Raw genomic sequence first — 18,722 nt, 5'->3', positions numbered from 1 at the left:
AAAAAAAAAAAAAAATAAAAAAAATAAAAAAAAATAATAATAATAATAAGCTTGGGCTTCAAAGAACACTAAAAAATATCAGAAAGGGGTTGGCCAGATATGCTGAGATTTTTTTTCTATAACATATTAACATTTAAAACTCAATCATAAAAAGGACAAACAATTTAATTAAAATGGGCAGATAATCATAAAAAAGAACTTCTCTTAAAGATATCCAAGTTTCGAAATAAGCATGATCAATGATGCTCCTGGTCCTTAGTCATAGGGGGAAATACAAATTAAAACCACAAGACAGAAATCACACATTTAAATGGCTCTAGTTAGAAAGACAAATAGAACTTTTAGCAATGGAACAAACAAATGGGAATCCTTAGTCACTGTTGATATGAGAGGAAAATAGGGTAGCTGCTTTGAAAGATAGTTTGACAATCGCCCTAAAGTTATAAAAATAAAATTATGACTCAGCAGTTCCCCTCCTCAGTGTACACTCAGAAGAATTTAAAGCATATGTCAACACAAAAGCTAACCTTCATAACAGTTATTCATAATAGTTGAAATGTGAAAGTTACCCAACTGCACATCACCTTATAAATGGCTAACTGATGTATGTATCCATACAAGAAAAGACAATATTTTAAAAATAGAAAGGAATGAAGTAACAATATATACTTTAACATGGATAAACCTTGAAAAGATTATGCTAAATCAAAGAAGCCATTCACAGTAGACTACATATTCTGTGGTTCCATTTATGTAAATTGTCCATCTTAGGCAGAAGTCTGGATTCAGAAGGCAGACGAGCAGTTTTTGGGGCTGGCAGTCTGACACAGAATGGAGAATGGCTGCTCAGAGCATCCGATCTCTTTCTGAGTGAGAAAAATGTTCTCAAATTAGCTATAGTGATGGTTTCAACTCTAAATATGTGAGACATCACTGAACTATCAAACGCATTTGCATGAGAAAACATAAGGGATATACAGATTTTGAATATAGACTTTATATTCAAAACTATAATTGAGGAATATGGAATTATTTAGACAATTTAATCAAAGAGTACATGAGTAAGATTATTGGATCAAAACTGGACAATGTTTTTGATAAGGAAATCTGATTTTGACATTTTTCTGAACAGAAAAAATACATCTCTACCTGGCACAAATATACAGGTGAACATATAAATTCTATCAGATATTAATTAATATTAAATACCAGAATAACACAATTGTTCCTTTTCCTAGAAAGCTAAAAAATTATTCAGTATTCATTTATACTCAAATTATTTATCATAATAATGGAAATATACAAACTTATTTGTCTTTATTTTCTGATTATGGATGACTTTATTTAACACTGGCCAAGATAAACAGTTTCTGATTTAAAATTAATCAATATTTTCCTAGTCAAGCATCCTTAGCTTCTGCTTAAGCCTCATCTCCTCTATATCCTGCAATGGAGTAGTTATCCTAAAGTCATTTGTCACTACTCTTTTCTGCTCTCACTTGACAGTTTAGTACATTTAGCATAACCAGTTAAAAAGTACTTATTGGCTCACTCATTGACTAAAATGTCCTAGTGAATAATTAAAAGGATGCTTTCAACATAAAAATCTAGGCTGGGAAGATAGCTAGGTGGCCTAAGCACCTGTTCGGCAAGCATAAGGACCTGGGTTTGATGCCCTGTACCACATGCCCTGCTAGCCCCGGAAGCCTGTCCATGCTGTGCCAGCCATTGAAACCAGGCGTGGTAGTGCTCACCAGTGATCACAATGCTAAGGAGGCTGAGACAGAAGGATAACTATGAGTCTGAGCTGCGTAGGAAGATCCTGTACTAAATTAATAAATATCCAATTAGTCATACAAGGATTTTTCAACTGATTGTTTCATGAGTCTCAATATGCATTTCAAAACTGTATTTAAGAGCCAGCCAAATAGCTCAGCGGATTAAAGTGCCTGCTTAGGCAGACGCAGTGGCCAGGGTTTGATCCCCAGCATACTGTGCCAGCCCTGCCCCCGGGGGCATGCTGACACCATGATTGAGACTGGGAGTGGTGGACCACGCCTGTAATTCCAGCTCTTGGGAGGCTGAACACAGGCAGATCACTATGGGTCCAATCTTTTAGTAAGACCCTATAGACCCTCAGGCCCTATCCTAAAATACAAAATGAAAAAAAGACTGTATTTAAAATAATAGAATAAAAAAATAGCTATATGTTTCAGCAAATTCAAGAAAAAAATTGAAGTTTCACTTTTGGGTCATGATTTGCTATTGAGGTTAAACTAATAAAACCTAAGCTTTGACTAGATAGCACTGGCCACCAAATGGTGTGCTCATTCAACTCTCTCATAACTCCACATGTAACCTTTTAACCAAAACAATTTTTTAAAGAAGATTTTATATTTATAACAGTTAATGGTAGTGAATCAACTACCTTTTTAAGTCTGAAGTATAATGTATAGTTTTTAAAAAGCAAATATAGGCTCGTGGTATCATGATGTTTGTGTGTGAGTTTAGGGCATTCAGCATCAGCTATAAACGGATTTCAAAATAAGTTTGAGGATGACAAAGCTAAGATATGAGGAAGAGTTAATGGGTGAATATTCAAAACAAAATCTCAGAATAGGTATTGGCACACTCACTTGATTTGGCTAGAGCAGATCATTATCTAGGCAAAGATGATTAGGAGATATATTTGAATTGTGCTGGGACCGAACTGTGGAGAACTCTGATGGCTGCAGCTAGAAATTTAGTGTTTAATGAAGTTTTTCAATAGAAAGGTCCAGTATTAAGGGATTAACTAGCAAGATTACTGAATAGATAATATAAAAATTCTTAGAATGGTAGTGTAGGGAGCCTCTAGGGGAAATTATAGTGCTGAGAAAAGCAAAGCATAAGTCTGCATCAGAGAAAATAAAAGCATAGTTTTGAAATGAGCGGAGCCAACCCTGAACAATGTCTGAAAACTCACCATGGCAATCCATCTCTCTCTCAGATAACAGAGAAGATATGGCTCAGAAATCCACTCTTTAGGAATCTGAGGACTCAGAGCTGAGATACTGAGAAACCTTTCAGAAAAGGAAATCCTTCTCCCCTCTTCTCATAGTGATAAATATCAATTCTAATCCATTAGCAAGGGGGATGATTTCCTTCTACACAAGAGATTCATTCTATTTTGTAATCTCTTCAACCCTTTTTAAAAGTAAAGGCTAGAAAATTTAAATTAGAAGGGTACTTTACAAACACCCCAGTAGCCTCCTTCTAGAAAAAACACACCTCTTCAACTGCTTTCTCCACATGATTGAATCAGTCACAAACATTTTAGTGTTCCATCATAGAGAAAAAATGTAAGCGCTACACAAGAAAGGATACAATATAAATATCTAGTCTTTTGTGCACAGATCCATCTTGTGAAAAAGACAGGAGACTTTCAGAGTGTATTTTTTAATTCTAAAAGAGAAAAATGATGTTTAAAATGTTTGCTGTTGTCAAATCAAAAATATAGGCATTAAATGTTTGCCAGCCCATTAATTTAGCCATATTTTGCAGGTGTTTAATTTTCTATTAGTCCTTGGGGGTTTTAAAGCATGTTTTTCATCATAACACATTACATTTAGGTGAGTTAATTTTAAAATAACTGTAAGTTTTAATACATTGCTTTTTATTTTAAAATTATGGCTTGAAACTAAATTAGTGTCATTTCACTACAATTTAATGATTTTTAAAGTCATTATCAGGAGCTGGAAAACTCATAAGCCAGCTCTCCTGTCATATGGTATAACTAATTTAACAAATAGTTCTATCATGTTCAGGCCTTCATATCACTACAAGATTATCAATACAGCTGGTAGATTTATTTTAAAGTGTTCTTCCTTCTTCCAGTGACAGTTTTCACAGATGGAAGAACTCTTCCAAGATAAACTCCAATCTGTTGCATTTAAAAAAAATACTTGGGCTAGACTTCAATAAGTTTGCATGTGTGAGAAGGGTGAAATAACATTAGTTATATTTCTGGCTTGAGTTATTTAATAGTGAATACACTGATGTACATTCACTGAATAAGAAATGTCTTTAGGAACATGAACAGTAAATAGAAACACAATGACACCTTTTTATTAAGTTACATCACCATTCCTCAGTGAACAGCATATGCATGTTCAGATATTTGCCAAAGGACATTACAGATATGTGAGTCATATAAAAAGACAAGCATCCAACTCTCATAGTACACATATAGACTTGTAGGTACACATGGGCTCCAAAGAATAAACTTAGTCAATTTTAATCTGAAAATCACTATCTTCTCATAGATACTTTTATCCCTTTGGTACCAGGTATTGAACTCAGGACATTGTGCTTACCAGGCAGGCGCTTGTGGCACTGAGCTATATCACTAGGCTTCATATCTTCTTATATATACTGAATTTTAGTAAGTTATATAGAATGCAATTAGTTTTAAGAACTATGAATTTAGTTTAAGCAGTCTCAATTAAGATACAAGGAAATTAATAATCACTGTCTTACAAAATTTTTTCATGATCTAGGACACTGAATTGGAAAATACATACATGAATAAATACACATGTGCGTGAAAACACACATATACTTATACATATACATATACGTATACATACACATATACATATGCATTCTTTGGAGTTATACAGTATGGCATTTGGTCTCCTTTACAGTATATAATGTCAATATAATTGGGGAAGAATTGGAGTACCTATAAGCCTTAGTTTTACTTGAGAAATATAAATTAGATTTTCTTTATATTAGCCATATTTATATCATATATAGTTTTTTTAAACTTATGCATATATGATTCTGAGTCCATTATACAGCATAGAAAAAATTTATTGGACTAAAGTAACCATTTGAACCCAATTTGGTCTCTTTCTAACTAAAAAGTTTCTGAAAATGTTAAATATAAGTTAAAGATTTTAATATTTATTAAAAATCTATCAGGAAATCAAATAAAGAAGACAACAAGTTAAAAATACTGAAATTTATGGAAAAATGAATTTATTAAGTAAAAATAAATATTATAAGGTGGTATGCAAATTGGGCATATTCCTTTATAGACAGCATATCAATCAAAAATTGTTACTTTTATTTTTCCTATTTTCTTCATCTTTTCTCTTTTTAATGGACTTGTGAACTTAGAATTTGCCTCATGAGTTTGTCAAGAAAACTTAGCATCTGTGTGCATGTATTCAATCATTAATTATCAAATATATGAGATCTATTGATAAGCATGAAGCATTCATAAATAATAAATACTTTTACTTCTGTACTGTTTTAAAAGTAAAAAACTGCCATCTATCCCTACATCCATACTTTTATATTGTATTATCATTGCTCAGAGAACATCTTTTCCATTTTCATCACTATGTATAAATTTATTAAAAAAAAGTCTATCTTTTTCTGATGGATCTTTCATTCAATTTTTAAAATTAAGATCAAATTTCAAGTCCACTCTATACTCCTAGCCTATATGCAAGACAAATTCTGGAAATTTTAGTTGTTACAATATATCTTTTAGCACTCAATAAACCCATTTTTATAAAATGAAAAAAGAATGAAGTTTTTAATGAACAATAAAAGGAATTAATATACAATCTATTGTGAAAAAATAAAAATTCACCATTCACAGAAAATAAAAGTATAGATTTTATGAGAAAATTACATAGGTATAAATTTTCATTTCATTTCATTCCCAATGAACTAAGAACCATAAAAACCAATGGGATAAAATATTAGTTTATGTATGAAAGGATTTTGTGAAATAAATTTAATAATTAATATTTACTTCAAGAAGATAGGGTAATTTTCTACATCAAAATACCAATATAAATATTGAAACAAAGAAGTAAGAGCAATGGTCATTGGAACTAAGGAAACAATAATAGGAAAATTCTACAAGTATTATCTGCAAATACTTTACAACAAATGAGAATGTACTAACATGAGAAAACTCTTAAAGGCAACATAATAATAACATGACCAAAACATTTATTCATATTATTACAAATGTCAAAAGGCTTTTCTAATTATTAGAATACAAATTTAATTGTACACAGGTATTCAAATTGTGTGTCTGATTCTTCCTAGAACTGACACACATACGCTCCACATGCAAAAGGTGTGGCTGGTTTCTAAGGCTTTGACACAGAAATTGAGTAATTGCATTTGTTGTACTACTGTACTTCACCTCATTGTCCATTCTGGAAGACGACATATGAAAGATAAAGCTACCTAACACTTGCTGTTGCCAGTCAGGAAATAACTGACAGTGATTCCATCTCTGATTTAATTTAAAGGGGATAATTAATAAAATAGGGCAACAAAGAGAAAAACTGGAAATTTTGTTACTGCATTTGTTTAAAAAATATTATTTCTTATATAACAAAGATTAAAATTGGTATGACCTCACTATCACAGCACATGTGAGGGAAACATTATATATTGAAGTTTAATGTTGTTCAAATTCTGTAACTTTAGGACTTAAAACAGCATATTCAATGTATGTATCGTCTTGTGTGAATACAAAGATATTTCAAATAAATTGCATTCCAAATGCATAAATGTAATGCATTTTTAATAATTTGATGCATCATGTACATTGTTATTTATGCCATTAGAGCAAGACTGTAATGTCGCATCACAATTTTCTTATATGGCAAAATCACACTATTTTGTGAGGATTTTCTTTTTATTGCCACAAAGATCAGAGGTCACTTAATCAGTGCTGTGATACATACTACAATGTGTCTGTCACTGTATTATACAGTGGGTACAAAAAGATTTCCCAAGATCTGTCCCTATTGCAAATACATTAATTAAAACTCATCTCGTTCTCAAAAATACACTTACTATGGATTGCTATAATTTCCTTTGAATTCTTCAATTTGCCAAAACAGTTTTCAAAACCTAACGTGAAACTTCTTTAACATGAAGTCTAAGTCTAATGTATTATATGTTTTATCCAACAATACAGATGTTAAAACTGCTTAAAATTTCTGTCATTATTATACATATATTACTTATTAAAGCTCCTATATTTTAATGTGTATTCACAATATAAATACCTTACACATATAGATATTGTAATGTGATAGAGACCGAAGTACATAGGAGAAGAATTCTGGAAAATACACTTTCATTGTCAAGCAGATGTGTTATGTGGAATAAATCACTTAGCACTGATGGGTTTCCAACTTATTTTTTAACAATGAGATGACTAGATTAAAATTCCTTTTTGTCTTGATTCTGTTACAATGATTTACACTTACTAAAAATCCTAAGTAGTATTTACTTCTTTTACATATTTTACTTTGTCTTTATGTAACAAAACAGTGAATCCCATTCCATATATTTATATTTAGAAATAAAAATTTATAGCATTAAACTGTATTAAAATGACATGATTTTTAAAAAAATTTCAAAGGCATGTACTAAATCTGCCTCTAGTTACACAGTGACAAACTACAGACTGTTACTTGTTCCATAATGAACTGGCTTAGTATATATAATGAAAATTCTTTCTCACTTATATTGACATTAATATCAGATTCCATATTTCTTCAACTTTCTATCTTACATTTTTTAAAGAGAAAAAATAGCAAATCAACAGAAATGATACAGAATTTTACTAAACTAAATGATAGGAATTCAACCATGGTTGTTATATTGCATATCCATCTTCAATTAATTGTTCTGATTACCAGACACAAGCATGAAAAATTGGTAAAAAAAAATTAAAAAGAAGAAAAATAAAGCATTAACTGTTCCTTTCAACAGATCAGTAGAAATCATCAGTATTACTATCCAAGCTATTCTGTGTATATACATATAACTTATATTTGACTAACATGTGCTTTGAATTGCACTAATTTTTACAAATTAAAAAAATGTACTGAGGCAAATTCAAAGAAAAAGTGATATTGTATCAAATGCAGTTAAGATAAAAATATAATCTTTTAAGATCTCAAGGGGATAGCATATATTTCAAACAAAACAAAGCAGATTTTACATAAACATGAATGATTTCATAGGCAACCTTACATTTCCTAGTCAGCATAATATGTTAAGATAAGACATTTCACAATTAACATATAAGTTCATTGCCTTCATTATTTTAGTATCAGATTTCATACTAGAAGGTATTATTAAAATTAAAGACTTGGTTTGGGAAAATTCAGTGAGGAGTTACATAAAGTAACCAAGGAATACAGCATAATGTGCATACATTTGCATCAATAAATAGAAATTACTCAATTATTATTTTATGAAGTTTGTTTTCAGTTTGCAAAGTTACATTTCTATGTAAAGAAAAGGTAGAATGTTATGAAAATAAATGTAGGATCATAAAGATGGTTGTGGTCAATTAGAAAATACTTTATACAGCTTAATAACTTAGGGGCTTGGTCCTCTTACCTATAGATAGACAAGACAAAGAGATTATCTGAAACATATATAAATGATTATGGAATTAAGTAGATGAAAAAGTAGGATTTCATAGAGAAATATGTGACAAACATATTTGCCACTGGATAAAATGATTGAAGCTTTTATTATTCATATAAAAATAAAATGTAGGATAGAGCATATAACATGTTACTCTGAAATTTCTCATTTAATTTTCTTTTACTTATAAATTTTAATTTTTGTCCATTGTAAGAAATAAAACAATATGTGTATATATATATTAATTTGTAAGTATAAATTATATAAAAGTTATGTTTCCTCCTGCCAAATATTATAAGTTACTAAACTTTCTAATCTTCAAAATTTGACAAGAGAAAACTGGTGTCTCATCTTTTGATTTATATTATTGATTAATGTAGACCAACGATAGATTTACAATGGTTATTAATCATCTGCATAATTTTTCCATATTTACAATGCTTGCCTATGCCTGCACTGAAGTTGCTTTTTCATAGAAATTAACAGTCACTCTCGTTAGCAGAGATGTTAACAAATATTCAGAAACAAACATGGTGAATACTTCTTCAGGTGGGCTCATGTATGGTTTCTAGTTTTTAGACATGTCCTACTTTTTTTAGTATATATTCCCTATACATAATGATTCTATTCATCATAAAAAACAGGCATATAAGCACATGAAATCTTGATCATTGGTGCTTCCTCTGCTCCTTCCTCCAGCCTGCTTTTCCTTCCTCCCTCAGATCACCTTCCCATTTCCAGAGAGTCTTTCTCCCTACTGTCTAACATCTTTCTTTTATTTTGTTCCACAAACTGTTTGTATTTTGGGCCTCTCACTGTAGAGAAAGCATGTGATATTTAACCTTCTATGTCTAATTTAATTCACTTCCTAATAGTATCTCAAGATCCATCTATTTTCATATAAATGACTCACATCCTTGTTTAATGGCAGAGTACTGATCCATTGTATAAAGACAGAAATAGGAATAAAGATATCACATTTTCTTTACATATTCATCAGTTGGTGGGCATAGAGGTCACTTCCACAATTTAGCAGGTATGGTTTGTGCTGCAGTAAACATGTGTATTCATGTATCATTTACTATGATGACTAAGTTTTAGAGGAAGTTATCCAGGAGAGGTATTCCTCATTCAAATGGAATTCTATTTTTTGAAGGAATCTCTACACTATTTTTTAAAGAGATTTCACTAGTTTAAATTTCCATTAAAGATTTAAAAGCATTCCTTTTTCCAAAAGCATCACAGCATGTTATTGTTATCGTTGTTGCTGTTCTGGTTTTAGTTTTTGATGAGAGCCATTGTTATTGGAGTAAGATGAAATCTCAGTGCTGATTTTAGTTGGTTTCTCAAATGACCAAAACTGCTGAACATTTTTTTTTCAGGTACTCATTGGCCACTTGTATTTCTTCTGAGAAGTGTGTATTAATTTCAATTGCAAGTTTTGATTATGTATTTTATTTGAGAGGTTAATATGTTTTAATTATTTATCTATTCTACATATTGGTCCTCTGCCAAAGGAATAGCTGACAACTTTTTAGGCCCATTTTGTACACTGTATCTTTTCTTCATTGATTATTTCCCTTGGTTTTCAGAAGCTATTTATGTTGATAAAATGCTACTGCTGATTCATGATATTTTATCTTTATACAACTGGGCTTTGCATCCAAGGACTCTTCTGTTTGAGCTTCTGCATTCAAGAATTTCAAGACTTACTTACAGTGCAGTCAGTGTTTTTATTTTGGCAATATGATCATGGAGGTATTTTCATTAGATTTTAGTAAAATATGAGAGATATGTATTCATACACATTCTTCTACAAAAGGTAACTACTTTTATTTGTACCATTTACTGTTTTTCTTCCAGCATTAGTTATTGGTCCTTCACCAAAAACCACATGGCTGAAAGTACATGGGGCTTTTGCACAACTTTTATTCTCTTTCTTGGTCACCACTTATGTTTATATGCCAGTACCATTCTGTTTTTATTACTATAGCTTTGTAGTATAATTTGAAATATGGGATTAAAATGCTTCAGCTTTACTTCCATTGCTCAGTCTGCATTGATTATCTGAGTTTTTTCTGGAGCCAGATAAATTTTAGATTTCTTTTCTAGTTCTGTCAAAAATTTTGATAGTACTTTAATTGGAATTGCTTGAAATCTAATTATTTTTGATAATAAGGCTAAATTGACAATATAGGCTCTGCTTATCTAAGAACAAAGAATGTCTTTCCATTTTCTGATATATGCTTTAATCTCTTTTTCCCCCACAACACTATAGTTTTCATTATAGAGGTTTTTGTTGCTATTTTTTAAAATTTTTTTTCAGTTACTATTTTAAGGTTAATTCTTATATACTTAATTTTTTTTCTTTTTCTTTTCTTTCTTTTCTTTTTTTTTTTTTTTTCCTGAGGAACCGGGGATTTGAACTCAGGCCCTTGCGCTTGCCAGGGAAGCATTTAATCCACTGAGGTATTTCTCTAGCCCCTTTTTTTTTTTTTTTTTTTTTGAGGCTACTGTGCATGATGTTATTTTTCCCATTTGTTTCTTTGTAGATTCATTGTTTGTTTGTTTTTTGTATTTTAGGGAAGGGTCTACAGGGTGTTCAGGGTCTCACTACTAGATCTGACTCATAGTGATCGCCTGTTTATAGCCTCCCAAGAGCTGGGATTACAGATGCGCACCACCATGCCCAGTCTCAGTTTCCCTGTCAGTGTGCCCCTGGGGCAGGGCTGGCACAGCAGACCGGGGGATTGAACCCCTGGCCCCTGCACCTGCTTGCAGACACTTTATGTGATTCATTGTTGATGTACAAGAATACCACTGGTTTTCTTTTGTTTGGGTGTGTGTGTACACGCACATGCGCTCATGTGCGTGTGTAGTCTTACCACTTTCCTGAATTTATTAGTCCTAAGAATCTAGAGGAAGTTTTGGACATTTTATATACAGGATTGTGTAATCTACTGTTAAGTATTATTTCAATTCTTTTCCTATAAGAAAATGAAAGAGTAAGTAAGATACAAAAGGCAAAATAGGCATTTTGAATGGGAAAGAAACTGCTCAGAAAGTAAAGAATAACTGGGATGGGGGAAAGGAGAAAAGATGGAAGAGACAGCTAAGACAATTTTACTACTAATATGTGTTAGTTTATTGAAAGGAAAGGTTAGTGTTTATATTCTTTGAACCATCTCACATGTCTTATTTGGTAATCTGAGCAACTCCTTTGAAGATAACAATATACAACATAACTATTAGCAATTTCCTATCATGAGGTTCAGAAACTCTGTATCATTTTTTATACTGTTCTCTTTCAAATAAAATATTTTTGTGTAAAACGTTTTTACTTTTTTCTCTGCTCTGATTGCGCTAGTCAAATAAACAAGTACTATATTGAACAGAAGTGATGAGAATAGGTACACACCACTTGTCCCTAATCTTAGAAAGAATGCTTTCAGGTTTTCCCCATTTAGTATGATATTGGCAATGAGTATATCAAAAAATGGCTTTTATTACCTCAAGAAAAAGTATTTCTATAATGTGTGGTTGGATTTTTGTCACATAATTTTTGTATTATAATGAGCTTTGATATTTTTACCCTTATATCTATTTATGTTGTTTTTCTCTGTATCTTAGGGAAGGGTCTACAGGGTGTTCAGCATCTCACTACTAGATCAGACTCATAGTGATTCTCCTGTTTACAGCCTCCCAAGTGCTGGGATTATAGCCATGTGCTACACCTAGTCTCATTCCTCCTCTCAGTGAACCCGAGGGCGGGGCCGGCATGGTAGGCTCTATTTATGTTTATAGATGATATTTATTGATTTATGTATGTTGGATCACCCTTGAATCCCTGAAGTGAAACCACCTTTGTCATGATGTTTATTCTTTCTAATGTTTCTTTTATTGTGTCTGCAAGTATTTTGCTGAGATTTTTCAAAAATCCTTATTAAGGAAATTGATCTCTAATTTGCTGTTGTTATTGTGTGCTTGTCCACATTTGTTATCAGTGTAAAGCTAGCTCCTAGCAATGGGTTTAACAGTATTCTTTTGATTTCAATTTCTTAGAACAGTAGGACAAGTATTGACATTGCACTTTCCTGGAATTTTCAGATCCTGGGCTTTTCTTAGTTAGTAGGGTTTTTTTTTACTGCCTCTAGTCCAGTACATTTCTTCTATGTTCTCCAATATAGTGAAATGTAAGTCCAGCAGTATCTTTTATGATACTGGGTGCACTAGCATTCAGTGCATATTTACTTAAATTTGTCATCTTTTTCCTATTGACTTGTTCCTTTTCTAGTATTTAGTGATCAGTTTCTTCATCAGTTTTGGCTTGAAGATCACTTTGAATATTAGATTGACTCCTACTTGTTTTTAGGCTTCTAGTCCATGGAGCACTGTTTTCTATCTTTTAATTGCATGTATTTCTTTTCATTGCATGTATGGATGAAGAGTGTCTCTTGCCAGAGCATGTTTCTGACTTTTGTTATTTGATACAATTTGCCAGTCCATGTCTTTTGATTGAGAATTAACATAATTCACATTGAGAAACTGAATTGTAAAACACTTTCTGATTTTTTTTTTTAATTTTTTTCAATACAGGGGATTGAACTCAGGACCCTGTGCTTGCCAGGCAGGTGCTCAGTAGAATATACTGAGCTATCTTCCCGGCCCCCCACTTTCTGAATCTTGCCATTGTCCTTTTCTTTTAATGTTTACTCTTTACTTTTCCCCTCTGTTTAACTACTCTTCCTTTCAGACATAACACTTTACTTTGGACTCACTGGTGCGGTAGCTTCCTGGTTTATTTTTTATCTAGAATTTCCTTAAGTATATTCTTCAATGTTGGTTTAGAGTTATGAATGTCTTTAGTATTTCCTTATAAGGGAAAGTTTTTCTCCATCAAATTTGAAGTATAATATTATAGTATATAGAAATACAGGCGGACAGATATTTCTTGTAGAACCCCAAGCCAGCCATAATCAGAAAAAGTCCTGTACAACAAACATCATACAAAATCCCAGAAATTCAATACAGAGAATACCAAAATCTTTTAGAGAAAAACAACAAATAACTAACAACTTCAACCCTATCAGAATAACAGTAGATTTCGAAGCACATACTTTAAATGTCAGAAGTCTAGAGTATAGATAAAAATATATATTTCATGAAGCAACAGCTTCAAAAATTAGTTTAAAAACTGATATATCATAAATACATATTAAGAATTAGAAATATAAAATAGAATCATTGCTTAAAATTCAATGGACCATATTAACAGTATTGTACATTGGTGAAGAATTTATGACTAAAATTCAAAATAGAAATGAAGGATACTATCTCGAATATAGCACTCAAACAAAGAAATAAATATTTTAAAGATCAGCTCAGAGGTAAGAACTAAAAAAGTTTAAAGTTATAGCTAAGAAGAGTTCTATAGAGAAAAATGACAACGAAAAATCTACCCAGGTTATGAAAGACATCAACTCACATATTTAAAACTTCAATGAAAACTAAGTAAGATAAATGAAAAAACATATAGACCTAGCTAAGTTGGTATAAAATTGTTGAATATCAGAAAAACAAAGATCTGTAAAACAGCCACCCTTCAATGACAATGCCCACAAAAGAGAATTAGTTGGATTTATTATCATATTTCAATCCCAGGAGTAGAAGACTGATTTCCAAGTACACTAAAATGCTTTCTTCTGTGAAAAAGAAAATAACCGTCATAATGAAAATAACTACATATTGAAAATATTTTTAAAAGGAGAAAAATAACATTAAGACAGTTTGGACATAACATAATCTTTGTAAATAAAACTTTAACGAAATCCAAGCAATAGCAAACTAATTTTACATGTAAGTTCAAAATTTTAAAAAATGGCAAAAATGTGAAATGAACAAAGCTAATGCAATTCTCACTAAATGAAGCATTAATGACACTCTTATAGATTTTTACAAGAAAGAGAATTAATAACGCAAAAACTTTTCCTTTTAAAATGGAAAGAAGTAATTAGAATTAAAGTGCCTTGCTGTATGCCAACAACAACATACCCTCAGGGATTACTGTTCATGATACTCAAAACCTGGCAGCTTGTCTGTGAAGGAACTGACCCATGAGTTTAGAGCTACTGATTTATGCCAAAAGGAACATTTGACTCAGGGTAATGACTGCGTACCCTCTGGGAGTACAACAGAGAGAGAGAAAGAATGTTTTAAGCTTATTCTCTTGAGTATCTTCTTACGGTTGGTAAGTAAGTTTCTGTCAATACCCTTGAAATTGATACAAATGCTTGTAATTGCATACTTCCCAGTAATAGAGACAACAGAGCTGGTCTTATATATTACAGGAAAACTAAAACATTATGACACACTTTTTTTTTAGTCTAACACATTTATATTTCTGAGTGGTAAATTCTGAACTTTCTAATATTTATCACCTTTAATATTCTAGTATAATAATAGAAGATGGCCCAATCTGTTTATGTATTATATTTAGATTCTGGTTTCTAGGCATTAAGGAGTAATTAAGATTTTGAGAATGGAGGTAATGTAATTATGACTTTACTTTCAGAAAATTACCGTAGAAAAGACCAACACTGTGTTTGCAAGAGTATAAACCACTTAGCCATTGAAATATAAAGTAAATACATAGTAGAGTGTACCAAATCTATTGATTATACTTCTCTTTTGCTTTGCTATATTTTATTCTTATAGATACATGATAAATAGAGTTGTTTTTAATATATAAAACTATAATTGTCAACAGATACCTGTCAATAAATTCTGCTGGTTGGATTTTGTTGTTCCCCTGATATCAATTAGTCTCAGCAGAAATCTATTAGAAAGAAATGTCTTTTTTCATATTGAATCATATAAGTAAGGTTTTCTCTAATGTGTATTTTAAAACTTACATAAAGGTAAAAATCAAGCAACATCTTACTAAAATATGCAAATAAGTAGGATAATTTTAAAATGAGAACATTTCAATATTGCTTAAAAGGTTACAAAAATCAAGAACACTTTAATAAATAGATACTTTTTCATATATATATGTATATTGACCTCATGCATTTTTATATGAAGAAGTGTTTTTCCAAAGGAAAACTGTCAGGATATATAGCCTGGTATTCACAGTTTGATGAATCTGAAGCATGTACTTCCAATTGAGAGATACAATTGCAAACAACAGCCTGCACAAACGAAACAGAGAAAAAACTGACTGAGAAGGTGAAATACAATTCAGTGTACCTTTCGAAACCAGAGGTGTAATCCAGTTTGTAAGAAAATAAAGAATGGAAGTATTGGCCTAAACAATACTGAATCACAGAAGCCTAACACAATACGATACAAGTGACATCCTTTTCTCACTGAGACGCAAGGCTCATTGAGCGAGGCGATTCAATTACCCTCTCAACCTGGGAAGACCCCCCCTCCTGTGTGAGGTCCACCAGTGCACCAATGTGGGACAGCCTATGGTATACACAGCCAGCAAATACCTAAAAAGCTGCAGGCATCAAAGAACAAGAATCTTTGACCTTTCATGATTGCTACAGTGATTCTGCTACAAAAACATTACCTACAGTAGTCTCTTAAATGCCTAACAAAAGATTACATTTTCAATTAAATATCTCCAAATATCTTATATTCATATGGAAATCTGTTTAAATAAATACCTAAGCACAATGCATCATTAAGTAGTAAAGAATATGAACAAATTAATGAAATGGAAAGAGGTTTTCCTAAAATAGAGATTTGGATCCTCAGAGACATTTTATAAACTCTTCAAATACTATCATTCATTTTGCCATTTTTCCAATGAGTTTGTGATGACCTTGAATAGGTGGAGTGGGTACTAATTAAGATTACAGAATAACTACTGAATTTTGGAATAGGTATGGAAAATTTGGGTAGCACAATCTTCCAAGATGATATGCCATGATTTTCACATTTTCTCATGCTTGAGAACTTACAGGAGTAGTCAGATCATTACAGATTTCAAATTTGAACATTTACTTCATTCCTTTTCTGAAAAAATTATTGTTACTAAAAAATAAAATTCACATAAATTATTTGCTTTTGTTGGTAAGACAAAAGGTCCTTATATGACAAATGTTTGGGATATTATATAGTTGATAAATCTCTCACACAATTTTGCCATATAAATTACAAAACAAATTCAAAGCATCAATGAATAAATCTTAAATATTGAGCCCATTACTCAAATGTTTTCACAAGTGAATCCCAAGCTGTCTTGTCTCTAGCCCACTTCTCTTTTTCACATAACTTAAGTTTTTTTTCCTGGCGATGCTGAATTTATTACATTTCCCTAAACCAGGCCCACGTGTGTTAACATTCCTGTTTTTTCCAAATGCTGAAAACTCTTCCTAGATTACATATGCTACAGTATCAGCCACATTCAATTATAATAATTGCTTATTTAATGTATCCATCCTTACTCATGATTATGAGTTTCTTTAATGGAGGACCACAGCAGGGACTCAGTTTCACACACTGCCCAACATTATCCTGGCAAAATATGAGGCATCCAAGAAATAGCCTCAACAACTAAATATCACTCACTTGTATAGTATTTTCCATGAAGAGTGAATAGTAAAATAAATATATTACAACAACAAAATATTTAAATAATTACACTAAACATTTCCTTACAAAATTATTATTCAAATTATGCTACAATCTTCTAAGACAGATGAAATATTTTCTTCATCAGTGGAAGTAAAAAGGTAAGTAATTTTCCCTCTGTTCATAGGAAGTACACCAATATAGCTAGAAATTCAACCCAGGCTTCAGATTTTAATTAAGCTTATCATGTAGATGAATGCCAGGCCAATATACAAAAGTAATAATTTATTTTGTGATTGTAAAGCTATGTACTTTTGGCTACTACTTTCTTCATAAAGTGCTTGTTTTAAATAGTTGATATATTTAGAAATTATCCTCATATATAAAAGGTAACTGGTTCTTGAAGACAAATTGCATGGGTATTTACTGTGTGTTAGGACATTACCATTGAATTTTGTAAAAAGAAATATTTTCTCTACAACCTTATGGGTACTTTCTCACTTATACTTATTTCTTAAAGGTCAAGGCCCTTGTCTAAGAGCTTTTAATGGAGCTTCATAAACACAATAGGTAGTATTAATTATTCAATCAATCAACTCTTCACTTAATGAATGAAACTTTGGCTTAGACTTCCATTGATTTAAAGCAAATATAAAGATCAAAGCTCTCTTTATTCTTCTAATGTCCACAAAAGCCTGTTTTCTTTTTCTTTCTTTTTTTGTTGTTACGACTCTATCAGTCTCTATGAATTACATCAAATATTAACTAACTGAATTTTAGTGAAGGGAACAAATCTATTCTTATGATTGCTCTCAGTGTGCCAGACTTAATACCAAGGCATATTGTAAAACAAAATATGTAGCAAATTTGAAACATTTTTATGATCAATGATAATTTCTATCTATAAGCATTTTGCAAAATTAAGACAATTTATTCAATAAATGTCTTACTAAAAAAAGAACAAATTCCTACTGGCGAGATAGCTCAGTGGTCTAAAGCACCTGCTTAGGCGAGCTTAGGCTAAGCACAGGAAACGCGGTTCCAACCCTGGCACCACATACCTCACCCACTCCCAACCCTAGGGTGCGCTCACCAGGCCATTAAAAAAAAATCAAAATTACTTAATTTTAATAAGAATGCAATATATATTTTTATAAAAGATAAATTACAACTTTAAAGAGCTTAATTAATAAAATGTCCTATTTTTAAATGCCTATAGATATAGTTTAATGTTTTATCAAAATTATCACAAGCTTTATACATTAACCAAGGTAATAGTAACAGAAATCAAGGTCAAATATTGTTACTAATTTCCATTTGTGTAGCTATATCTAAATTTACCTTATTTGCAATACTTGTGATGAATGATTTAATATCTAGGTTAGTAGGACAGCTCTTCTGGCAGGGGGCATCGACACATTTCAGGCACCTAGGGAATAAAATAACTTAATATTACTACGAGGTAGCCAACATAATTTTCTATACATATTTTTACCTTATATTCATTGAGAGTTAATGTCTATAATTATAAATGAAATTATGCTGTTTTCAGGTACAAAAGTTTTTAAACCATAATTACACATTAACTGTATTTCTCCTTTTGCACACTTTCTGAGATGGGTAAAATACCACTCCAGGTATTAGCTGTCCATCCATTCTGTACTCCTTGTCAT

General features: G+C 31.5%; 1 protein-coding gene across 3 annotated transcripts in view; it reads right to left on the bottom strand.

Annotated features, from left to right (window-relative positions):
* The window catches only part of Dpyd (dihydropyrimidine dehydrogenase), a 978,184-nt gene that overhangs the window by 698,424 nt on the left and 261,038 nt on the right, over positions 1–18,722 (bottom strand). For all 3 annotated transcript variants that reach the window (XM_023720254.1, XM_023720255.1, XM_023720256.1), the window contains exon 4: positions 18,391–18,478. In XM_023720254.1, coding sequence (XP_023576022.1) covers positions 18,391–18,478 — 88 coding nt within the window. The remainder of the gene's footprint in view (positions 1–18,390; positions 18,479–18,722) is intronic.

This window comes from Octodon degus, unplaced genomic scaffold, assembly GCF_000260255.1.
Source record: "Octodon degus isolate 3935 unplaced genomic scaffold, OctDeg1.0 scaffold00074, whole genome shotgun sequence".
In the NCBI taxonomy this organism is placed as follows: Eukaryota; Metazoa; Chordata; class Mammalia; order Rodentia; family Octodontidae; genus Octodon; species Octodon degus.
This window is presented reverse-complemented; position numbering and strand designations above follow the sequence as displayed.